Below are 26,622 nucleotides of genomic sequence, written 5' to 3' on the forward strand. Positions count from 1 at the left end.
CAATGGAAATACTATATTGCTAATGTCCCATTCGACTGGCTCTTCCAGTCCCCAGATCCTCTTTTTCATTTGCTTGAAGGTATATGCATTAATTCACTAATGTGTTGGCGCAGGGCAGTCACTGTCGCACTGGACCGGACTGTTGGAAAGCAAAGTTAATGAAATGTGTAGAAACAAAATGGCATTTGACATTTTATCAGTGCATGTCACCTCCAACTCTCCCTTGGATGATGGCAGCTCAGTAAATACTGTTGACTGATTGAGCAGAAGATTTTTTTTTTTTTGATAAACTATCGCCACAGCTGCTAGCCTTGTCCCCTTGCCACTAATGCTTCATCTTAAAAGTTTCCATGGTGACCATTTCATATCACAGTGCTCTATCGCTGTATCTGTACAAGCTCCTTCCCTTGGTTCACTGGTGTCTGGGAGTAGATTTTCCCCCCAGTTTAGCAGTTATTGATCACTTAAATCCTACCGTCTATTAACATTAGGTTCTGCATGAAAAATTGTTTGTCTCAGGGTCTACTTTTAAATCCTCTGTCTAAAGCTGTGTGATTCACAAAGAAGAAAAAGCCCACTAGCCTGGCCTGATCTTAGCTGAAGCTTTGGGTGCTATGATAACTGATTGTCACCTAGTTCAATGAAGTGGCTCTTTCCTAGATCCTGCTTGGTCAGTCATGTCGATGTAAGAAATTCATGTTATTTTCCCTAGACTTTATAAAATCTGGGAAGACTATTTTACTAACAGTACATTTAATAAAATAGTGAACTGAAAAATGCAATTCCACTACCATGTGGGAAAGGTAGAAATGTGTAGAAGTGTAATCTGCACAAACCAGTAAATTCTGTGTATCTTGGTTTCTTCTTGTATTAAAAACCCAAAGTTTTAATAATTGAACAGCATAGCTACACTGTTGAAATAACCACCACAGAGGAATTTGTTCCCCTGGTTGAGTGGGTTTAGAACTCTAGTAAGAGAGCCAACAGCTAGTCTTGGGAAAAGTAACTTGTTCTGTCTAAGCTCTTATACTAGAACTTATAAGCTTGGCAAGGGGAGGGCTCTTGCCTATTTCCCCACAGAGGAATTAAATCCCTGTGTTTTGAGTCCATGTAACTAATAAGGGTATAGTAACAAGTAACTCGGTGGCTTGATGACTGTCCCAAGCATGTGCCATGCCCCTTTACAGGTACAGACATTGAAGTTAAGTCACTTACTCAGAGTTACACAGCCACGTGGCTGAGATCCAAACCCAGGCGACATACTTAAGAATTCCACAGAGAAAATGTCTACTTTTGTTTTCGAAACAATGTTTCTCTGTGTAGCCATAGGTATCCTGGAACTGACATTGTAACCAGGCTGGTCTCAAATTTAGAGAACCGCCTGCCTCTGCCTCCAGAGCACTGGGATTAAAGGCGTGCACTAACATGCCCAGAGGAGAACTTCCTTTTGAGCATTCACTGGAGACCCCTAATATATAATACCACTTAAAAGCTCCACAGGGTTTTTTTTTTTCCTCTTAATGTCATCTCTGACCTAGATTTCCAGAACTTTTTAAATTTGGACTTTTGTCTTAGAAGTTGAAGCCTATCACCATGTTTGGCTCTGTGGTTCTGAATATAGAGACCAAAATGAAAAGGGGGAGGGTTGTTTTTGGAAACAATGAAATGTTAAAAGAGTATTTATTTCTCCAAGGAGTTTCATTGAAAAATTCACCTCTGTTTATGGTGTGATTAAAGTTGTTCACTTATTCAACCGGTTATCATTGAGTATCTGTTAAACTGTAGACAAAACTGAATAGGGTCTTCACTCTCAAGGAGTTCCAATATAATAAATATAAGTGCTGTTTCCATGTTCTATTAGAGGGCCAGGCTAAGGGGATAAGACTGCTGCTTCCTCTTGGGAATATTTGGAGAAAGCTTCACTGAGGAGGTGGGTGTAGGGAAGAAAAGATGTGTTATTGATTTAAAAAAAAAAAACCTCACTTGAATAGTGCTTGAAGTGGAGAAGCCAGTTAATGTTTAGAATGTCTGTTTACCAATTAAGATATACCTTGATTCTGGCCCACTAGAAAGTAAAAAAACAATTCCCAACATGATAGTGTGCATCTGTAATCCATGCAATTTGGAGTCTGGGCAGGAAGATCATATATTTGAGATCAGCCTAAGCTATATAGTGAGTTATAGGCCAGCCTGAACTACAATACTGGAAACCTATCTCAAACATTAATGTTTAAGGAGTGAGTAGAAGTGAATTTTGGAGTCTTGCATTTCATACTTGGGAGCCAAATTCATTTGTATTTACGTAAAAATACCAGCTTAAAGTTAGACAGCAGAGGACATGCACAAAGGGTGTCAAGGCAACCCATTCAGGAATTTTGCTACATCCTCAGCTGCTAGTGTTCTTTTGACTGGCCCAGGAGTGACTCTTCTTGTTCCTTAGTAACTTACATGTGTGTGTGAAAGTGGCAGCACCCATCTTTGGTCAAAGACATGCAACTGAACCTGAAAAGCTAATGAATGAGTTGTCTGATTCATTGATTCATTGCACACCAGTGTCTTAGATATGCCAGGCTCTACACTAAGCATTAGAATTACTATAACAGAAAGATAGCCACAGTCCCTGCCGTCAACAAGTTCACTTAAGCTGTAGGTTCTTCAGTCTAATGGTCATACAGTGAAGGTATGTAAGTGCATGCTCTTAAGCCTGTGCTTAGGACATAGACTATTATACGCTCTTTATGCATGTAAGGCAGTTTGGATGTTCAGGTATTGATCACCTTTTAGCCCTTGAACAACGTCTAGTAATCATGATGCTCAGATCAGGTGGACTCACTGCTGCTCGTTTAATAAACACAGATTATATTTGTGTAGCAAGACAGCAGTGCTTTGTTGCTAAAGATTAGTCATGTTCGGCAGCTATTTGTTGATATATTCTTCTGTGTTCTAGGTTAATAATCCAGTTGCATGGGAAGGAACAGCATGTTCAAGATATCATTCCTATAAATAGCCACTTCAGATGTGTTCAAGGTACTTGCTTTAATAACTTAGCTAGTTTTATAAGGCTTCTCCTTGGCCATTAATGCAGAGTATAATGTCGTACATATTCAAATTTGTCACTGCTTATAAAGTGAAATATATTACGCTTCACAGAAAAGTTAGCACTTCTAGCCTACCATTGAAAAGTGTTGTGGTTAAAAATGCCGAAGAATTATGTTTTAAAATACAAATGTATTTATCACCTGTTTCCCTGAGGAGAGCTGAAGATTTCTGTAAGTAATCTTTGATGCTGATTGACATACATGTGGATTTAAAGTACTATCTTGGGCTTAACCAACATTCTATCTGTTATAAAGGATTCACACACATTCAGCACATTGTTTCCAAAGTACTAGATTTAAGACACCTTGGCACCATGAAGTATCAGATTGTGCTGGCGCACAGTCAGTTATGTTGGTTCTTAGGCCTTGACATTTGTGAATCATAGCTCTGGGAAAGAAGTACTTGACTTTCTGTCCTTACATTTGAGGACTGAACATAGAAAAATCATGTTTCATTTGCTACATTCAAAAACTGGGAGAGCTATGTGGGAGGTACTGCTTCTGCGACCTCACTTTGTTCTAGAAAGGAAGCTGGACTCATCCTATATAACATTTTTCTCTCGCCCACTTGCTACTGTGTTATGAGTGTTTGCTGTGTGCCAGTGGCTGTACGCCCTTCCATTTTATGAATGGCTCATAATCTAATTATTCCCTCTGGTTGACATTTGGTTTACTGTTCAGTGGTATAAATAGTAATGGGATGAACATCTCTGTACATAAATCTTCCCACATATCTGTTATTTGCTCAGGATTTAGCCCTCTGAGTGAATAGAGTCAGTGTGCATGAGTTTTAAGACAGCATGCTGAAAAGAAAACACTGTATGTATTAAGAACTAAAACTACTGAGCTGGCCAGAGCGGCTCACACCTATTATCCCAGAAAGCCGAAGCAGAGAAATGGGGAAAGAGCAGGAGGAAGAGGAGGGGGCATATTGAAATGCCTACAAGGAATAGTGTCTATAGGATATGGATCAGCAAGTCAGCTATTGAGTCTCCCCTGTGTGGGAGAGAGATACTAAACAAGGCACCCAGTGCCACAGTAGGTTACTGCACTCAGTGACTTTGCAAGTGGAAGCCTTCCACAAAAGAGCCAAAGGCTTTGCTGTTCTAGCATGTATTTCTAATTTGCTACTACGTCTGGGGTCTCACTTCTATTGTTTTTTAATAAGAAGGAGATGGCCAGTTGCTAGACTCCAGTGGAAAACAAGTACACGATCGTTTCCACCATGACAAATTGAAATGTTATGCCCTTGAGTTTTCACTTCCTTTCCATTTCCTGACTTGCGTATCTATTTGGAAAGCTAATCACTCAGAGTTTCCCAGAGCTAAAGAGTACCACAGCAGAGCAGTGGATATAGACTGTGTTCACAGCCCAGTTACTTCACCCTGCAGTGGATAGTAGTGAGACTCCATTCTGCTAGTAGACGACGACGACGACGTAGTGCCTTACTCCTTATTTCTTTTGTACCTGACTAATAGAACCTGTGGTAGAATCTCATGTGCTGAGGGAGCAAGAGAAGTGTGCAACTTCCCATCTCATCAACAGAGATCCTGGTGATTCCAGCACAGAATCAAGAGTCAGACGTTAGGCTGTGCTCAAATCTGGGGAAGTCGGAAAGGAAAAGATAGGTTGAGTTCAGATACTTGGGGCAGAAAAAAAAAAAAGGAAGTCCAGGAAGACCAATGTGAAAAAAAAAGAGAACTCTAAGCTTGCAAACTGCTTTGTGCTGTCTTCTGTCTTCTCTTTTTTCCATTGACACATAACATTTGTATGTATTAAGGAGTACAGTGTACCAATTTGAAACATGTAATGATCCAGTTGAGATAATAACATTTCTTTGTATTGGGAGCCATCCAACTCATCTAGTTCTTTTAAGATCTGTAAATGGGTGATATACCTTAGTTACCCTGCTATGCAGAAAAACACTAGAAACGTAGTCCTCCTAGCTAACGGTACTTAACTATCCATTCCTCCCTCCCCCTCCATACCTACTACTTCCTACTAGTCTCTGGTGCTTCTTTTCACTCTGAGCTTCCACATGTAAGTGAGAGCATGCAATATTTGTCCTTCCATGATTGATTTATTTCACTCAGCATAGTGTTCTCCAGTTCCATGCATACGGCCAGCAGGACCTGATTTCATTCTTCTTGTCCTTCAGTAGTACTCCTCTATGTATTCTATACTATATTGTCTTTATTCATCGTCATCACTTCAGTTAGCGACTCTCAGGAATAGTGCTCCAATTAAGACGGAGCTTCATGCTGGGTAGGAAACCTCTTAGACCCACAGGCACTCGCTGAAGCCTAAGAGCCAAGAACTTAAGTATACTCCATTCTTAGGGCAAAAGTCCAGATCAGGAGATCATTGACAAACTTTCAGAGACTGTATCTGAGTTGAAAGATAAGTCAGTGAGAATAAGTCTGCTTGGAGGCTTTTACTCACTTCCCTGGCTTTCTAAGATCTGAAGAACACCGAGAGCTAAGCTTTCCTTCACGTGCATGAACATGTTCCCTACTATTAAGTCACCATCCCTTGCTTTTCTTTGAGGAGCCCCACTTGGGTCCTTGATCGGTTTCTTTCTCTTTCCGTTTGTTGTTCTTGTTGATGATGATGATGTTGTTTTGTTTTATTATGTTTTTAAGTTGAATTGCACATACTCTTTATAGCCTGGGGCTTTTAAAATCCTTTTCTTAAAAAAGCGTGCCCAACAAAAACAAAGGATTCTTTAATGAGATCTAAGACTCGGGGTAACTGAGTAATGCTGTTACTTCGTTATGAAATACTGTTTCTGTGGTAATGAGTGGTTTTCTCCACTGTGATTCTGTTGTGTTTTTCCTCCTTTCAGAAGCAGAAGAAACTCTTTTGATTGATATTGCTTCAAACAGTGAGTATCTTTCAGAATGGCGCTGGTTTTCATTCTACAAATATTGACTTTATTAATACTTTACATTTAAGAGACTTTCAGGGGTGTATTGTGTATTTTGCCATCTCATCCCAAAGTCACCATTTTTCTTAGAGCAGCCCTAAAAATTATCCCAAATCTCTCAAAGCCATTCCAGCTGAGCCTAAGGAAACACAGGTGGCTGTTAAGAACCTCTCCAAAGCTGAGTGCGATAAGCTTTGCTGAGGAGCTGGAAACTACTTGAAGCTGCAAACATTGTCTATGCCAATCATTTCGTTGCTGTAGGACGGATTAATACGAAGAACTAGGGAAATGCTTAAAGTGCTTGAGGTTTATGGGTCATTCGTTTCTATATTAGTTTGTGTGTGTGTGTGTGTGTGTGTGTGTGTGTGTGTGTGTGTATGTATGTATGCAGACAAGCATGTGCATTCATGAATGAGTGTCCATGTATATGTGTGTCCATGTACATGTGTGTACTACAATAGGTAGTATTTTTAGGCGGAGTGCACCTTTGGTAGCTCATCAATTAGGCTATGCTGGCTGGCCAGTAAAACACCAGGAACCATCTATCTACCTGTTTCTGCTTCCTCAACTCAGATTACAAGTGTGTACCGTTTCCAGCTTCTTTACATAGGTTCTGAAGGTAAAACTCAGGTCCTCCTGTTTAAATGCCAAGCACTTCACTGACTAAGCTATCTACAGACATATTAGGGTTTTTAAAATGTGTATACATAATGTATATGAATATATATTTAAAATAAAAATATAAATACATTCTTTTCCTCCTTCCCTATCCTGCCACCTCAGCCCCTCTAAAGGTCACTCCTTCCCAGCTTGCTTCATGACCCCGCCTCAAATGGATAGCCTCTTTTTTAATTATTATTGTTATATATTAGTGTACATGCATGCATGCATAACTATATAAATACAGCCTACTGAAGGTTTCAGTTTGTGTGTATATGGTTTCAGAGCTGAGCACTTTCTATTGGATAATGTATTAGAGGCTCATCTCCCACCAGAGGCAGATTCTCCCTCTCTCAATACTCACTATTTGCCTATTCTGTGGTGGTTGCTGCTGCTGTTGCTGCTGCTGCTGTTGTTAACAGTATACAAAGTAATAGGTTCCATCATGGCCTCTTCCAGCATATCTTTTTTTTTTTGGATTCTCGTCCCATACCAGCCTACCTCCTTCCTTCTGACCCCCTTCTTCTCACTGTTCCACCTTCTGCCTACATATCACATAGTTCTTTTACCCTGATTTCCCTCTCCTCAGCCTTCCCTTAAGCTATCTTTTCTTCTCTCATGGCCCCTTTCCTAGCCTTATGACCGTACCCCCCTACACATATATACACACACATTCACCCATATACACATTAAAATGTAGGCTCTGCATATGAAAAGAAAACATGCAGCATTTGCCTTTCCATATCTGAGATACTTTGCTAACAGTGTCATTATAATTTCCAGTTACACCCATTTTCTTGCAGGTGTCACGATTCTGTTTATCTTTGTGGCTGAATAAATGTTATCTTCCGACTATTATATTCTAGAGTCTACTCCCACCTTGTTTTTATGTTTTTGTGTGAATTAACAATGTTTTCATCTATTCCTTACATTATTTTGAAAGGCACAGACTCCATTAAATTGCTTGTTCTTTTATTTCTTTTCCTTTTTGAAATAATTTGTGCCCTACTTAAGCCCTGTTCCCTCAAGGCTTCCATTCATCAGAGGGAACATGGTCTTCTTTTTGCTGTTTCTGTCCCTTTTTTATGCATTTAATGCAAATCACTGACTTTCTGTGCAAGACGTTCTTTGTTTATCATCGAATTGTACTGTTCTCTGGAGAGGAGAAAATGGGCACTTGATTGCTACTGCGGCTACTGTTCGGTTGCTATGGAAAGTGTATCTGACCATACAAATCTAAATCAAATGGTTTACCTTATCTCTTGCTTGATCCTTGGATAAGCAGAACCTGCCATTTATCTTGGGGCTACAGGTTGCATATAATTTTGTTTGGAGATGGTCTCTGCCCTTAGCACTATTAATGTGTACTAAATGGTTTTCTAGTTTGGGTGTATTATTCCTCTCTTAATCATAGAATATGGAAATCTTAATGACTGCTCCTAAACTGTTATGTAAAGTAGCTGCTAATTCTGTTGCAGGTAGCTAAGAGAGAAAATAACTTAGAATCTGTGTTGTTTTGTACTTAGACAAAAGACAGAACCAGCAGCAGGCTGGAGACATGATTAGGTTGATTTGATAGAGTATTTGCCTCGCATCCAAAAAGCCATGGTTCCATCCCAGCACTCTATAAACTGGGTGTGGGAGCACACATCGGTAACCTCAGTGCAGTGCAGGCAGAAAGATCAGGAATTCAGGTCTATCCTTACATTACACAGTGTGTTCCAAGCTAGCCTGGGCTATATAAAGTACCCCCTGTCTCCAAACATGTTTCTGTTTTTGTTTTAAGGAACATAGGGTCAGGGAGAAATTTCCGTGAGTAAAAGCACTCGTTGCACAAGACTGACAACAATCTGAAATCTAGAAAACGGTACCCTTTATTAATGGGCAAGACTGATTTTAATATAAATATATATTGTCTAGATACTAGTGGTGAACATCTTGAAAGTAGTTTTCCTAGTTCTAAAGTTAATGCATCTTAATTATGTATAATTGTGACAGAAAGTCTTGAAGTATCAAATTAAAATTATTATGTAGAATGGGAGAGATGGCTCAGCAATTATGAACAAGTATTGCACTTGCAGAGAACCCAACTTCGTGTTCCAGCATCTGATTCAGATGGTGCACAACTGCCTATATACCTCCAGCTCCAGGGGACCCAACACCCTCTTCTGGACTCTGCAGACACCTGCACTCTTGTGCATGTATGTTCATGCACACACACACATGTGTGCATGTACATACACAAATACAGTCTTTGAAATTTAGCATATAATCTTGAGGTTATACTGTAGCTAACATTTATATGTATTTCCTATTGTGTTAGTTTGTATTTCATATCATTGGAGTCCTTCTACATAGATTTTGTGGGAGGGTTATAAGGCCAAGAATTGAACCCAGAGGCCTGGTACCTGGCAAACATCTGTTCTACAGCTGAGGTATATCCCTACTGCTTTTTTTTTTAATAGTTTTTATCATAGATTTTCACTTAGCACTTTACCATGACATTTCCCCTATGACATTTAAAATCATTTTAAACATAATTTTGTGGTTGTTGTTTGAGACAGGGTTCTATCTCTCATAGGCTAGCCTCAAACTCTCTATGTAGCCAAAGATGACATTGAACACTTGATCCTCCCTCTACCTCCCTGGTGCTGGGATTGTTTTGTTCCACCATGCCTGTTTGTTCAAACATTATTTTTAATAACCAGTATTTTACCATAGCTATTTTGTCATAGTGTTAGTTTCTTTGTAAAATTATCTTGAGGGAACATAATGCAAGTCTTTATTTCCTATCTTACAGTTCTCAGTAAAATTTTGTAGTTTCTTTTATACATCAAAATTTTAGGTTGAGAATTTCATGGTGGATGTGATTTGCTACTGGTGTGAAATTTTTTTCTGTTTTCTTCTGCTTACTTACTACTATCATATAGAACAACTAATAAATCTTGGATATTTTATCCAGTCACTTTACTTATTTTAATGTTTTTGCTATATTTTCCGACTTTGGCAGATCTATAGCCTTAATTATCTTCAAATAACTATTCCGCCTTGTTTCTAATAGCTAAAGCCATTGGCTTTGTTTCAGTTCTTACTGTACCAATGAGAATTTGAGGACCAATATTAAATGATGGTATTAATCCTTATGTGGCTGTGGGTTTCACTGGGGATGCTTCAACTGTATTTCCCAGTTAAAGACATATTTCTCTGATGAATTGCTGATTCTTAAAAAAAATAATAAATTCTATTTAAACCAGACATGGCATGTGCCTGTAGTAGTCTGGATAACTGGCAGACTTAGGCAAGATGATTGTGAATTCAAGGCCAGGGCTATAACAAGTTCAAGACCAGCCTGAGCCACATAGCAAGACTATGTCACAGACAAAAAGAACAAAACCACAAAAAAAAACTAAGTTTTTGCTGTTTCTTGAAAATGTACACATATACTGAATTTTATTAATTTTTCTCCATTTTTCATAGAAATGAATTTATTTTCCTTTTTCTTTCTTTTATCTCTTTATGACCTTTAGATGAACTCTGTTATGCTGATTTTTAAATAGTACCTACATAGTTTATTCATTATTCTGCAAATATTTGTTGAGTGCCTTCTATTTGTCAGACCTGATGGTAAATCCTACCGAATCATCAGAGCACAGCAGAGATAAGATTCCTGCTTCCGCTTTCCTTTTTCCTTCCGTGCTTTTTGTTGCCAGAGCCACAGACATGCCTATAATTGATAAGTGTGTTCCATAAACATCTGAATACATTTTGAATACTGTGCACTGTGCTAAGCTCTAAAAATGCAAGAGAAAGCAACACACTCTTGGTGGATCATGTATTTTAATGGACAAAAGTGACCTTTAGAAGGATTAGATGCTTACATAAATGTGGATTTAATAAATACTAACAAGAAAAAGTGCAAAGAGTTTACATGAGGGGTCACTAAATTAGGCAGTGTACTCGGGCAAGGCATTTCCAAAGAAGAGACATTTATATTGGGAACAGAGGGCCTAAGACACAGGCAACAACTGAAGAAAAATGAATATTCCAGATAAAGGGGGTTATGAGACTCCAAACTTAGAAGTACCCTGGCAGTTTCTGGGAAATAAAAGGCCTTGAGCACTGAGACAAGAGAGGCTATGAAATCTTGTAAGCCACAGTGTTGAATCTGCATTTTTAGACTTTAAAATGAGAAGTGGAGGATTTTTATGCTGATATAGCATCATTTGCCTGGAAGCAGAAAGACTACTTACGAGGCTGCTTTGGTAGTTTATGCTAGAGTATGGTTGTGAGAGAAATGGAGAAAAGTGAGCAGATTTGATAAAGGAAGCTGGAGGTAAGGCCAAGAAGAATCAGCTTGGGTGGGAGGGATGGGAGGAAGAGAAATATCAAGGATGAAGACAAGGTTCCCAAGGAACGTAGATGATGATACCATTTGCATAAAAATCTTGAAGACGGGCTGCATTTCCCTGAGGGGACCATCAAACATTCATGTTTTAAAATATAAGTTATTGTTTGTGGATACATTTTTATCATTTTACTTACTGCTGAGCATGGAGTCATCCACTGCAGAGTAACTGACCTATCAGAAGCTACACCCTTAGGGAAAACTGACTGTCTCTCCCCTTGAAGCCACCAGCTGTCCATAGCTCCTCAGTAATAGGAGACTCATGAACCCCTTTACACTTGATGCTAAAATGTTGACTGGCTGATTATTATAGGTCCTCTGCACATAGCCACAGTCGCAGTGAATGCAGTTTTGGTCCTGTTTGAGACTTCTTTGAGACAGTTGTGTGTGGATGACAAATTGGCAGCCAAAAAAATATGTCACTCAGGAGTAAAGCTAATTCACTAGCATGTGAATGATACCCAAACCATGAGAGATGATGCCATTGTGTTGAGAGCTCCGTTGTTTCACACAGTGGTGTCTAATGCATATACCTGATTACATGAATTAGAAGTAAAATTCACAATTCAGTGGCTCCATTTCAGTAATCACATTTCAAGAGCTCACTAGCCAGACACTGGGCAGCCCAGTTACAGAGTGTGCTCAGCTTCACAGAAAACTCAAGACAGTGCTATATGGAATGAAAAATAATTTTGGATAATTCAATGAATTCTGGGGTTGGTTGGTTTGTTTGTTGCTGTTGTTTGGGTTTTGGTTTTTTATTTGTTTGTTTTGGGGTTTTTTTGGGTTTTTTGTTGTTGTTGTTTTGTTGTTTTGTTTTGTTTTGTTTTGTTTTAGTTACATATAGGAGAAGCCACTACAAAAAGTAGAAAAAAACAAAAACAAAAACTAGGCATGGTGGCACACAGCCAAAGACCAACCTCAGTTTGGAGAGGGGTTCTGAGGAAGGAATGTTTGGGAGCTAATGGAAGAAACAACTCGAAGTCAGTTTGTGGGTACAAGATGACAACAGTGTTAATAACAGAATGTCCAATGTCTGGGATCCACTCACCATCTTCTGGGCTCTTCCAAAGGGCTTGGGTCACTTCTCCAGCTCTGTCCTCTGTAGCCCACACAGCTTGTCTTCTAAGCTAGGGCAGGCTCCACTCCACAGCTGCCGATGTTCTTAGTAGTCATCCCAGGTACTCGCAGCTCCAAAATTCTAGTTTTCTGCTGCATCTGGACTCCACTTCATCAATAGCACTTCCTGACTTCTCACAGTGTCAAGCCTTCAGCTGCTCTCCTTGACCCTTCATGCCTTCAAAACCACTTCCTGGGTAACTCTTACACTGCCAAGTTCGGCTGCCAGCACAAGGTACAACCTTGGCTGCCTCTGGAACACAGCTTCTGTGTGTTGACTCTGAGGAAACACTTCCCGAGAGATTTCCTCTCAATAATGCTCGTCTTAATCACTGCTGAATGTTCAGCTCCAGCTGACCAGCATTGAATATCCCAGCCAAGGAAAGGTTTCATTTTTGTAGTTTTGGTTATCTTTGTAATCATAGGTGATTCTTCAGCCTCTACCAATCAGAAACACAGAAATGTAATCAAAAATAACAAATAGCCCCCTAGAGGTTTTAAGTTTCCCTCTGAAACTCCATAAGCCAGGCCTCCATCTTCTGCACTGCTCTCTTAGCTTCTAAGCTCCCTCAGAGCAGCCCATTGAGCTCTCAGCACTCAATGGCTTTCCTAGTTTAAAGTTTCAAAATCCTTTCAAAATCCTCCCCCAAACATGATCAGCTCTGTCACAGCGATACCCTACTACATTGATACCAACTTGTCTTAGTTAGGGTCACTCTTGCCACAATGAAACACCAAACCAGAAAACGTGAGGAAGAAAGGGTTGGTTTGGCTTACACTTCCTCATCGCAGTCCATCACTGAATGAAATTGGGACAAAAACTCAAAGAGAGCAGGAACCTGGAGGCAGGAGCTGACACAGAGGCCATGGAGGGGTGCTGCTTACGGACTAGCTCCCTATGGCTTGCTCAGTCTGGTTATAGAACCCAGCACCACCAGCCCAAGTGGCACCGCCTACAGTGGGCTGGGCCCTCCTGCATCAGTCACTAGTTAAGAAAACGCTTTACAGGTTTGCCTACAGCCCGATCTTTTTGGAGGCATTTTCTCAATTGAGGTTATGTCAAGGCAACATCTCGGACCATAGAACCAGCACGATACGTGTGTACTTGTGTGCTTATTTCCTCTGCTTGCTCTGGTGGAAGTATGGAGAAGGCACTTAGTTGGACTCTTGCGGGTTGGAGGTTAGCCAAATAGATGCTGTGGGAGACCAGAGGTAAGACAATTGTGGATTTCTGCAACAGACAATGATGATGACATCTGTTTGAGAAAAAGGGAAGTGAAAGCAAGAAGGGTTCCAGGTATAGCAAATGAGATTACTGGGGCTAGTAGGATTAATGGGGCTAAGGTTCCACAAGGTCAAAAACAATTACAGAAAAGATAAGGAGCCAGTGACTAATAGTCACGGTGAGATGTTTGATTTATGTTGCATGTTAGGGGATGGTGCTTCTGTGGTGGAAAATCTAGGATATTTTTGAGGGAGTCACCACAGGGAGTGAGGCAATGGGGGCTGAGGCCAAATGGGAAGGCCACTGGGTGAAGAACGTGAAGGTGGTAACTGGATTTTCTGTGTCAGTTTTTAAGCAAGACTGAATAATGGCAGGCAATTGAGTGGAAGTAAAGTCTTATGTAGCAGGCATTGGATTCTGAATTCCGAGGTTTGTACAGAGTGGTGGTCTTGTAGAGGAAGAAGGAGAAGGTGGTATAGCCCAGTGAATGGACCTCAGGAGAAAGCAGTTTCCAGACAGAGATGGAGAGGGAGTCGTCTATAGGTGGTATTTAAGCCAGGCATGATAGTGCTTGTCTATAGTCTCAGGTACATGAGAAACTGAGGCAAGGGCATCACATGAGAAACTGAGGCAAGGGCATCACTTGAGACCAGGAATTAAAATCCAATCTGTGGAAGACGTAATCTGCTTGGACACCAGTCAGTTCCAAGTTGCATTTGCCTCCGATTTATAATGTAATTATATGTTGGACTCCCTAAGAAGTATTTTTCTTAAATAACCAGTGGAGTCAGGTGTGGTGGCAGGTGCCTATAATTCCAGCATTTAGGAGCCTGAGGCAGGATCAATGTTTTGAAAGGAGCCTGGGCTACATAGTGAGACATTTCTGGAATTCCTCCCCAGATAGTCTGTGTTTATTGTCCTGAGGTGGGGCACACTATCAGTATGCCCTACAAAACACTTTTGGGGCTGTAGAGGTGGCTTGGTTGGTAAAATGCTCTTTTGTCCAAGCATGAGGACAAGTTTGATCCCTAGAACCCATGTTTGAAAGAAAAAAAAGGTAGTGGTAAGCATATGGCTAATTCCTCATTGTGGAGACAGAGGCAGGTTGATCCCTGAGGCTCACTGGTCAGCTACCCTATACCTCCCTACAGGTCAATGAAAGACCCTGTGTATTTTTAAAAAACCCAAGTGGATGGATCCTGAGGCCTAACAAGAAACTAGCCTCTGTCCTCCACCCGTGCATGCACATATGTGTAGGCACACACACATGCACACAAATGGGAACTTCTAGTAATGTCATGAAGCCATGGTTAAGAACTACCAAAGGATAAAAAGCATGTCAGGTGGAGTGAAAGATGTTGGAATGCTTGCTGCCCACAGAGGACTGAGAGTTGGGGCAGGGTGGAAGAAAGGGGAAAAGAAGACTGGGTGATGGAAAAATTTGTACTTTTGAGCAACATTTAAGAAAGCACCCAATGATAACTTGCTAGCAATTTCTGGAATCTTCTGGCCGTTGAATAGAAGTATTTTATGTTTGCTAAAGTATATTCAAGAACCATAGAAAAGAGAGGAAATATCCTTGTACTAAATTTGTATCAGATGGAGATGGCTTTGTCTCACCTATTTTGATTATAACTGACATGAGAAAGTGAGGCATCAGATCCTAAAGCTTTCCCAAGTATTTTAATGCTGCTCCAAACTAACACTTGTCTCCCTGCCTTCATTCTCGTCTCTACAGTGGATCCCCTATTAAGTAACTTAACTCTAGTCTTTTTGTTGTCTTTCATTTTTCTCCATTTTCTCCATTTTTATTATTCTGACCAGTAACCTTATTTTTTTAAAAAAAAAGTGTTCTATAAAGATGGAAACAAAAGAGATAGAAAAAAGAAAAAATAATCAAAATTCAGAACTAGATTATCAACATAAACTAGGATTTTTAATTCTATTTCCCCTTCTTTAGTATTTACAAGTGTAAAAGTGTCCCGTTCCACAGCCATTTATTAAATGCCTTCTAGCTCTGAAGTCTGCCGTCACTGTCACCAGGAGATTGACCAGCTAACCCAGGACTTTCTCCATCCTGATATAAAAAGTCTTGAATCATACATGGAAAGCCCCTCAACCTCTGACAGCCATTGGCTACTCTAGACTGTAGAGAGCATTGGGTAATGTGTATGTGTGTCTCATCCGTCCCTTGACTGAGCTTATAACTTTGGGAACACAGGAAAAGCAGTATATATAATCAACCAACTAGAATAAGAATATAAATAAATACATAAGTTTCTAAGTAGTTGAGTCAGATGATAATTTTAGGGCATCAGAAAATAGGAGAGAATGTGTTGTACTCTTAAAAAGGCTAAGCCTGGGGCTAGAGAGATGCCTTAGCTGTTCTTCCAGAGAACCTGGCTTCAATTCCCAGACCCTCATGTTAGCTCCAGTTCTAGAGGGACCCAATGCCTCTTCTGGCCACCAGGTGTACCAGGCACACATGTGGTGCACAGACATACATGCAGGCAAAAGTAAAATGAAAAGAGTATTTTAATAATTGAAGAACTCTAAACCCTTGATAAATTTGCTTTGCTTTTTAAAAGGTATTACTATTTTGAATGTGTATAGGTGTTTGCTTGCATTATATATATGCACCATATACATGCTTAGTGCCCATGAGGCCAGAAGAGGGCATTGGATACCTGAGAACTGGAGTTAAAATTCCAGTCATCTGCATCAAATGTTCTCAACTGCTGAGCCATCTCTCCAGCCCCAATAACCCGCCCTAGTACATTTGCTTCTAATTCTCTTCTTTCTCAATTGACTGTTCTTAAACCAACTAACTCTAGGATAGATTTACAAGATTATTCAAGATACCTGGTATTTTTCACTTGTGTTAATAAGGTATAGGTATGTCTTCTCAGAACACATCAAGCCAATCCCACTTTTTAAAAGTTAACTTGTAAATTTAATTTACTCTGAACCTGGCCATGTGACTTGCTATAGTACCTTCATGCTTTAGAATATTATGCAATCCGAACTTAAATGGTAGGAATTTCTAGTGTGGGGATAGAAAGAGGGTGATATGTGAATTTATCTTTTGCTAGAGCTTAGAAATCCCTACATTGACATCTGAGAGACTGGGACATAGGAAGCTATGATTTAGTGCTTAGTGTATTGCTAGTCTGCTCATAGATACAGTTCATCAGCAGTGAGTACTCTTCCTGTAGGGTTTCTTCTCTGCTTCATCCCCTCCAGCACTACAGTACTGGAGCCCCTGCTCTTCAGCATGTGCTCCTTAGGACAGGTCTGGACTATTTGTAATCTGGACCTCCTTCTTACCAGAAACTTTGAGAATATTATCACAATAAAGTATTAATAAAGCATTGTATCCCATAGCTAGGGATCTGTGGGTTTCATTCTTTTTAAAGGTGGCTGCAAAATTCGGGTACAGGGAGACTGGACCAGAGAGCGCCACTTTGAAATTCCTGATGAAGAACGCTGTTTGAAGTTCCTCTCAGAGGTCCTTGCTGCTCAGGAAGGTAACTCAAAATTCAACAATTTCCTTCCCACAATTTCAATGGGAGTAAAATGCTCACATGCTGATTCAGAAGCAGGTAGCCATTAGCAAAGCGCCACTTCATCCCCCCACCCCCCACCCTGCCCCTTGAGCTCTGATAGCTCTTTTTTTTCTTCAGGAATGAACCCAGGGATAGATTAAGGAACAAGTCTTAAAACGATAAACTCAATGGCATGGCATGTAGTTTACTTCAGCCTGCAGTCCCCCTCCTTCTGCCCAGAATGACTCAGAGCTGTTGGTATTTCCTTAGTGTCTTCTATTCCTTTTCAGAATCCTGCTGACTATGCATTCAAGGACTCTGAATAAATGGATAGCTATGGGTTGTAGTTTAGTGATGGTCTTCCCAGTTTCTGACCTAAATCTTGTCTTTCCAGCTCAGTCACAGCTTCTTGTTCCAGAACAAAAAGACTCATCTAACTGGTACCAGAAATTAGACACTAAGGATAAACCTGCTTATTCAGGTATCGGAAAGACTCTTCATCTCTGGGTGCTATGACCATTTTTGAGCCAGTAGATAGTATTAGTTCAGAGGAATTGGTTGTGTGGGGTAACCATTGACTCCATGGCCATGCACAAATGCTTCCCTCCTGGTTTGCTCTGTGGTGTGGTAGCTCTTTCTGACAAGTACAGACTTCACAGCCAGACAACCTAGGCTTGAATGCCAAGTCTGAAACTTACTAATTATGTCATATTGTTTGAGTAACTCACCTCTGAGCTTCTGTTTCCTTCTCTACAATGTAGAAAAAATGTTAATGGTACCTACCTGATGACGTTGTTGAAATGTAAGGAAGGCAAGTGATATATAATCCCCTCTATAAATGTTGCCTTGTGTTATTCAGGTTCCAGATCGGTATAACTTTCTTACAGTTAGTATGTCAGTGCTTCTGGGATGAATATGAGTCTTACCCTAATATAAATGATTCCTACACCTTTGATACCTTGATTCAATCATAAGCAAATAAAAACCTCACCTACCCTGGCTATGTTGGACGGTCTCTTTATCTTCACTTTTTCTTTGGGTCTTGTGTCCTTCAGGACTGCTTGGATTTGAAGATAATTTTTCATCTATGAATTTAGATAAAAAAATGAATACACAAAATCCCCCCACAGGGATTCATCGGGAACCACCCCCTCCACCTTCTTCAAATAGAATGTGAGTCCCCTGTTGAACATACTTCCCCCTCTAAGAGGCTTACATTTTAGCCAATTTGACTTTTGAATCCATGGTTTCTTTTCTAGGCTTCCACGTGAAAAGGAAGCTTTAAACAAAGAACAGCCCAAAGTGACCAATACCATGCGGAAGCTGTTCGCACCAAACAGCCAATCTGGCCAGCGAGAGGGTCTCATCAAACACATCCTTGCAAAGCGAGAGAAAGAGTATGTCAACATCCAGTCTTTCAGGTTTGTCTGTTTTCTACTCACTGAGGCTAATCTTTTAGGCACAACCGTCCTGACTTGTAACAATGTTAGCTTCGTTAAAAATGAAAGCACTCTATACAGAAGTGATTATCTGACTTGGGCTCCTGCCTCTGCTTGCTTAAAAACATAAATATCTAAAATCATGCATAAGCTATAGCTTCCCTTCAATTTCCTAACTGCTAATGATATGATGTCTACTAATATTTCTATCCATGCTTAGAGGAATAAGTCAAACTTCTATATAATGGGCAAAGTCATATATAATTGGAAAATGGCCTGTAATACCTTCGATAAATAAGTATTTGTCTCATCTGGCCAGCTGAAGCTTGTCCAGCCAGTATTGAAAAATTAAAGTCTACCACTACTACATATATAAATTTACTGCTTTGATAAATCAACTAAAATCTGCCCCAATCCTCTGGACAGTCTGTCCTGAATTCTTTTCTATTAGTTTTCCTTTCACCTTTGCTCATTAATATCCCCTTTCTGGACCCTGATATATTTGGTAGAAAGGGGAGGTGATGAGGCATGGCATGTATCCCCAGTGTGCTATTCCTAGACAGAATGTCCCATCTAATCCAAGATACCCATATGGTATTCTGCCATGCATCACTTCCTCGAATTCAAACACAACTGCACTTCCTCAAGTTCTACACACTGCTCGTGTCTCCTCCCTTCTGCTTTCCCACTTCATCCATTATCTGCCTCATCAATATTCCCCACAGTCGTCCTCATGATCCTTGAGAAGTGAGGGGTTTTTGTTGTTGTTTAGCTATAGCTCCTTACAGAAGAGCTAGCCGCATGAGACCATGTCTTCTAGCACCAAGATACCTCTTTCCCACCCTAACCTGAAGCTCTCTCTTAATGAATTTGGATGGAGTATAATTGAAAGGAAATTTGGCAAAAACAGTTGTGTTTGTTTAAAACATAGACCTAGTTCCTTTTAGTTGATTTGCTCATTGTAAAATGGAGAAAAAATAAAGTCATGCCTTTATACTATATGTTCAAGAGTTCTTTTTTATTAATCATTTTATTCATTTACATTTCAAATTATATCCCCCTTCCCAGTTATCCCTCTACCAATCCCCCCTTCCCATCCGTTCTCACCCTCCTCCCCTTTCCCTCAATGAGGGTGCTCCTCCACCCACTCACCGCTCTAGCATCCCCACTGGGGCATCAAGCGTCCCTCCCCTCCCATTGATGTCAGAAAAGTCCATCCTCTGCTACATATGTATCTGGAGTCCTGGCTTCCAAGAGTTCTTTTGTTAGGTATCTGGCAAAACACTTTTAAAAGTTATGTTAATCAAAATACCCATTCATAAAAGTGATAAAAGCAACATTGTGTTTGTTTCAACTTGATCTTTGTTTTTGAATTATCTTTTTTGCTGTAATGTTATTAGATTTTTTGTTGGAACTTGGAATGTGAATGGCCAGTCTCCAGACAGCAGCTTAGAACCTTGGCTGAACTGTGATCCAAATCCTCCTGATATTTACTGCATTGGGTAAGGAGCGCTTCTGGACCTTCCTTTTCCTATATTTGGTGTTACCGTAACCTGACTGTGGCCCCCCTCTCATCTGTGTGTGTGTTTGTGTGTGTACACATGTGGGTGTGTGCATGTGACCCCACAGGTTATCAGGTGTCTTGCTCAATCACTCTCCATCTTATTTCCTTTCCATTTCTTTAATTCTTTAAACATTTAACTTATACATATATGATTAATTTTAGTTGTTTGCACCCCTGTTACCTTCTTCTCAAAAAACTCCCTCCTACACTCATGTCTTCTTTATATGTACAACCCACTGTGTTTAGTTGGAGTTTCTTTTGTGAACATGGATGGGATGTTATTTACTAGAGCAACTCATCGGTGGCTTTCCCACCAAAGAAAGTGATACCCCTTCCACCAGCAACGGTTAACTGCCCACTGTCCCTTAAAAAGGGGTAGGGCCTCATGGGCCCCTCCCCCATTCATGATGAAATGATGACGGGCCCAATCTGTGCAGGACTTAGACAACCACAGCTGTACTGAGTTGAGGGGAACCATGGTGATGTCATCCACGTGATGTCCTTTTGCTGTACATGTCCCCATCTTCTGACTCTTACATTCTTGCCACACCCTCTTTCCAGTGTCCCTGAGCCTTGGATTGTGTGATGTAAATGTCCCATAGTGGCAGAGCCCTCTGCCATCATGAATTCTTAGCACTTTGGCGAGTTATGAGTCCCTCCTGTAGCTGCCACCTACTTCTATGATAAAAGCTTTATCTACCTTATTTTTTTAGATGGGGTCTCTCATTGAACCAGGAGTTTGCCTAGAGATAGCTCCTCCCCTGGCTTCCTCCCCAGTGTGGGCATTACAGACACATGCCTGCACAGACAGCTTCTCTGCATGGATGCTGAGGTTTGAACTCACATCCTCACACTTGTACAGCAAGCACTTTACTGACTGGAACATTTCCCCAGCCTTGAGCTTCATATTTTTTCTAAAGCTTGATTGATAAAAGAAATCTTGCTGTGCACTATATGTGAGGGTTAATTTGTGGGTCAAAAGAAAACATGAATGAAACCGTTAACAGGGAACCACTCATCGTAGAAACGGATGAGATCAATTCTCAAAGTGATTATTCAAAGGTTGTAAAAGACAAGTTTCACTATGAGAGTTTTGATATTGTTCAGTTTTTGTATAACCTATGAATGTACTGGTGGGGATTCTCTAGAAAATCTATGTGCCTTTTGTAAAATTTATCTCATACTCTTTTTTTTCTTTACTCTAATGTCTCAGCAAATGGGAAAGGATGTAGCTAAGGAAAGTTGTGGCTGTGTATAGTGCCTGCATCTCTTTTCCCCTCAGATTCCAAGAGCTGGACTTGAGCACAGAAGCCTTTTTCTACTTTGAGTCTGTAAAAGAGCAAGAATGGGCCATGGCTGTGGAAAGGGGTCTGCCTTCGAAGGCCAAGTATAAAAAGGTAAGCTGCGCTGGGTTCTCGCTTTTAGCAGATGATTAAGTAGAACTCACTGGGAGTCATCCATTAACTGAACCTCTTCCAAAAGGCTTAAATAATTGACTTCTTCCCCGTATGAAATACTGCGTGCGCCATATGAGACTAATCTACTGGAGTTACTTCTGAGAAAAAATTCGTAAGCTTTCTGATCATACATTTTCATCATTTAGTTTTTTAGAATAAATCAATATATTGCTTTTACATTAATAATCCAAATAGTTACATATAAGCTAACTGATCTGTCTGTGTAAAAATATATAAGATTGTCCTCCAACATGGCCAGAATGAAATGCCTACAAAAAGAGCAGTATGGGGGTTGGGGATTTAGCTCAGTGGCAGAGCGCTTGCCTAGCAAGCGCAAGGCCCTGGGTTCGATCCCCAGCTCCAAAAAAAGAAAAGAAAAAAAAAAAGAAGAGCAGTATGAAGTATATGGGGCGCAGAGAGGATGCTTTCAATTCAGAACAAGAATAGCAGTATTGTGGGATTTAAGCACATTCTGAACTTCTTTGTCAGTCAAGAATTGACTTGAGCAAAGTGGTCCAATTTGTTAGTCTTTAGAAGATATCTGCTAGGAGCATTTAGCTACTAGGAGTTATGTTCATCTTAAGACTACTGTCCCACCCCATATGAACAACAATGCCAAGCAACCAGAGCTTCCAGGGACTAAGCCACTACCCAAAGACTACAGGGACTGACCCTGGACTCTGACCTCATAGGTAGCAATGAATATCCTAGTAAGAGCACCAGTGGAAGGGGAAGCCCTGGGTCCTGCTAAGACTGAACCCCCAGTGAACTAGATTGTTGGGGGGAGGGCGGCAATGGGGGGAGGGTGGGGAGGGGAACACCCATAAGGAAGGGGAGGGGTTAGGGGGATGTTGACCTGGAAACCAGGAAAGGGAATAACAATTGAAATGTAAATAAGAAATACTCAATAAAGATGGAGGGGGAAAAAAAGAAAGAAAACAAATAACTCTAACCAATAAAAAGAAAGGAAAAAGAAAAAACACAGCATGCCATTTTCTATGCTGCTTGTTGAACCATTAAAATTCAGTCTTGATCATGTAAATTAAGTGTGGATCTGTGAAGAACTGTATAATTTGGATAGAGCTGGATTAAATGTATTTCTGATTTGGAAAAGAAAAAGACTACTGTCCCAAACTCAAACAAAGTCATCTATGGTTTTGAACAGTTTACGTAGTGACCATTTGAACTTTTAATATGCTCTCAACGGGCTACAGAGTGATGGGTATGGCTCAGTGGGAGATAGCTGCATGACATGCTCAGCGTTCTCCATTTGACCCTCAGCACTGATAAATAGAAGCAGAGAGACAGAGGCATACACAGAGAGAGGCAGACAGACACAGAAAGACAGACACATACACTCACAGAGAGACAGAGAAAGAGAGAGAGAAACAGACTTATGCACTGTCCCTCAAGGCTTTTAACTCTTATTAATCAAAGCCAGACTAGAGCTTCCACAGAGAATCTTAGTTTCCAATTTATGGGGTCTGATTGGAAATTAGAGGATGCAGATCTAGATTTGAACATTAGTAATCATCTCATTGGACATCCTAGGAAGTTAGCTATGTAGCAGAGAGTGATGCTTATTTTAGCCCTTAGTAACTCTCTGGAATTCATAGGTTCAACTGGTCCGCCTTGTGGGGATGATGCTTCTCGTATTTGCCAAAAAAGATCAGTGTCAATATATCCGAGATATTGCTACAGAAACAGTCGGAACAGGAATCATGGGGAAAATGGTGAGTTCCTTTGGCAGTTAATTTGACTATTACTTATATCTATGCAAAATTCAATTGCTGCTCATGTTAATTAACTTTATATATATACTTACTTTGTCTAACAGGGAAACAAAGGTGGAGTAGCTATGAGATTTGTGTTCCACAACACCACTTTCTGCATTGTCAATTCCCACCTGGCTGCCCACGTGGAAGAGTTTGAACGAAGGAACCAGGATTATAAAGACATCTGTGCGAGAATGAGCTTTTCAGTCCCCAATCAGACTCTCCCACAAGTGAACATCATGAAGCATGAGTAAGCAGTTACCTCTCTGTGGCCTTTGGATAAAGCTAGAACAGCGATTAAATAGGGTAAAAAGCTATAGAGCTATGAAGAGTGAGAGATTACCATTTGGGGATTTGGGTCACAAAGAAGAGAAAGTTATTTAGAAATAACAGGTTCATTGAGGCAGAGAAATAAGGTTTGGCACTGGGAGAAAAAAGGGTTTATATTAGTGTAGGTTCTAAAATAACACTGAAGAAATCTGCAAATTAGAGTCATCTTTTTTAATTCAAATAAAAATGTTCACTGTAAGTATAATAACAAAAGATAAAATGAATATATATGATTTTAAATCCTTTATTTATCTTCTGTTCTCTCCAGCCAGTCCCTCTCTCAAAGGAGACTGTCTTTGGGTGTCGTTTGGGTGTGAACCTTTCTAGAGCTGTGCTGTCTGATATGATAGCCAGCATCTGGCTGTTGGGTATTTGAAAGTCATTAGTCAAACTGAGAGAACTGTAAGCAAAAACTATATTGGATTTTGAAGGTTGCAAGGGGAAAATGTGGGAAACCTTAATTTGCAAAATATGAATCACACATTAATGATTTGGGTGTATTGGGCTAAATAAAATTTACTTTTACTTTTATATTTTAAGTGCATCTAGTAGAAACATTAAAAGGATATGGAGACATGTATGTATCATTTCACTGAACAGTGAAAATCTTCTAGACTTTTCTCCATACATATACAGACATACATACTTGTTGTATGAGAACATCTTACCCTATTTATCTCTTTCCAACTCTGTGTCCACATATCTACATTATTCTTTTTAATGGTTGTGGTGATTAAAAAGAGGGGTGGCAATGATGGGTCTGTAAAAAACGAGAGTTGATACGGACAGAAGTAGAGGGCCATTGAAGAATGGGTTGGGTGGGGATAGAAGTGGATATTGGTCTTTGAAGTTCTGAGAGGATGATATGGAAGACACAGTGTGAGGTGACAATTATAGTAAATCAAAAGATAATTTAGGAGTATTCGAAGTAGTGATTATTCGCAGAATTAAGAAAAGAATGGGTACAATGGTGGTGTTTGACTGAGCCCGTATTGTCACAAAAACTGGAATCACAGAGTTCTCTTTCATGGGGGCAGAGTCAAGGTCTTGAAATACATGACCATGAAGACCCCAGTGATTCATAAATTTATTCCCTAAGAATCCAAACCTTTCCTGTTGCCTTTGAGAACTTGCAGTGGCTTAGAAGGGACCCATTTTGATGTGGTCATTTCAGTGTCTTCTCAGCATATCTCAAGTACTCGTGCTAGGACTGAGGACTTAGGTCCAGTTTCCTTCTTTCGGACAATTTGAACTTTAGGTCTTGAACAGGTATTGTCAGGCTGGCTACAGTGGAGATCTAGGATTGAATTTTCCTGGTGGGCTCTGTCAGTCATTCCCACCATGCAAACCCTAACAGAGAGGCTACAAAAACCTCAGGGCTCTGGGAAGCAAAATGCATTAAGATTCTCTTCGCCTGGAGATCTGGCAGGCAGCCAGACAAAATTCTGAAGCTAATCCAGCGAGTAAACTGCATGCTTCTCAGTCCATTAACTCCTTGGCTTCCAAATCCCATATGTATACTGTAGTCCCCCATTTTCATTTGGTTTTATGTGGTGGTGCCTATTTTCCCAGATATTCTATAATCTCTTGTCTTTCTTAGGCCTTGGCAGTACTCGCCCCTAAAGAATTAATTACAGCTTTAAGTCCCATGTCAGTGATAAATAGATCCTTAAAAGTAATCTACCCATTTTCTTCTCTCTCGGTTCCCCATCTGATTGACTTTAATCTTAATTACTGCTAGTCTAATCTATTTCTAGTCTGTACTAATCTATTTCTTGGTCCTCAGTGTTGTCATTTGGTTGGGAGACTTGAACTACAGACTTTGCATGCCTGATGCCAATGAGGTGAAAAGTCTTATTAATAAAAATGAGCTTCAGAAGCTGTTGAAATTCGACCAGGTAAGTGAAGTAAGAGTGGCAGAGATTGGTAGGATTACGAGATCAACACATGGTAGACATGGTTTATACTAGGAAGCAGTGGCAGGTTCGTACTGTCTTGTAAGATATTGTGGCTGGGGATATAGAGCTTTGGAGTGCCTTGATTAGGTGCTAAGATTAAATGGAGATAATGTTGGTGACAAAAAGCAAATGTAAGCTCTATTTAGTAAGTCATTATCAGCAGAAATTTTAGAGATCTGTATCCATGGGCTGGAGAATGGGTGAAGTTAGCTAGAGAATACTTCCTAGAGAAACGGGCCTTCCGCTGGGCTAATATAGTTTAGCAAATGGGATGGAGAAAATTGTTCTATGATGGCTTGGCAGGCTGGACAACAGCTTGGAGATAAAAGAGGGAAAGAGGTCCTGTAAGAGAGACTAGAAAACTGGCATAAGTTTGTTTGGATTGAATGGCACATGCTATAATCTAAGAGGAACTGATTGATGGCATTAACTGATATTCAGCTGTTGATCTTAAACCCAGTGTAAAGGGCTGAGAATGTGGCTCCTTGGATATAGTCATTGCTGCACAAACATCAGGACTTGAGTTAGGATCCTAGGATCCCATGTAAAAGCCAAACTCAGTAGCGTATGTCCGTAACCTGAGCTCTGGGGCATGCAGGCAGGGGTAGTCAAGGACTTAACCACCCTTGTGAGCTCCTTGTTCAATGAGAGGGCCTGTCTCAAAATATAAGGTAGAGACACAATTGAAGAAAACATCCTGATATTACCCTCTGATGTCTGCACATTCCCACATGGACACCCACTCACATATACACAAAGAAGAACAACAAAACCGGAAAACCATCAGTTATGTAGCGCAGCATGCAAGAAACAAGTGTCTATGTATATAAGCCACTATGTTGGTATGTGAACCTGGTAAATGGGTTGAATTTTTATTTTCATACATTTATCTTTTCTTTCTGTGCTAGAGTGTCACTATAAAGCCTATCCCAGATTAGAACTAGCTGTATAGTCTAGGGCTGGCCTTGAATTTATGGGGCTCCTGCCATTGCTTCCTAAATGCTGGCACTGCTAGTAGGTATCAACACACCTTGATCATAAAAATCATTGTACTGGCCAATAAAAGTGAATGTTCCTTCATGTCCTTTCATATTGAGTTAATACATAGTAATTGCACACAG

General features: G+C 40.3%; 1 protein-coding gene across 5 annotated transcripts in view; it reads left to right on the forward strand.

Annotated features, from left to right (window-relative positions):
• The window catches only part of Ocrl (OCRL, inositol polyphosphate-5-phosphatase), a 62,524-nt gene that overhangs the window by 12,664 nt on the left and 23,238 nt on the right, over nt 1–26,622 (forward strand). For all 5 annotated transcript variants that reach the window (XM_063280090.1, XM_063280089.1, XM_039099845.2 and 2 more), the window contains 11 exons: nt 2,948–3,027; nt 5,944–5,982; nt 16,850–16,960; nt 17,373–17,459; nt 18,034–18,151; nt 18,238–18,399; nt 19,818–19,919; nt 21,264–21,378; nt 23,055–23,171; nt 23,276–23,463; nt 25,330–25,441. In XM_063280090.1, coding sequence (XP_063136160.1) covers nt 18,066–18,151; nt 18,238–18,399; nt 19,818–19,919; nt 21,264–21,378; nt 23,055–23,171; nt 23,276–23,463; nt 25,330–25,441 — 882 coding nt within the window. In that variant the 5' untranslated portion in view covers nt 2,948–3,027; nt 5,944–5,982; nt 16,850–16,960; nt 17,373–17,459; nt 18,034–18,065. The remainder of the gene's footprint in view (nt 1–2,947; nt 3,028–5,943; nt 5,983–16,849; nt 16,961–17,372; nt 17,460–18,033; nt 18,152–18,237; nt 18,400–19,817; nt 19,920–21,263; nt 21,379–23,054; nt 23,172–23,275; nt 23,464–25,329; nt 25,442–26,622) is intronic.

This window comes from Rattus norvegicus, chromosome X (genome assembly GCF_036323735.1).
Source record: "Rattus norvegicus strain BN/NHsdMcwi chromosome X, GRCr8, whole genome shotgun sequence".
Taxonomy (NCBI): domain Eukaryota; kingdom Metazoa; phylum Chordata; class Mammalia; order Rodentia; family Muridae; genus Rattus; species Rattus norvegicus.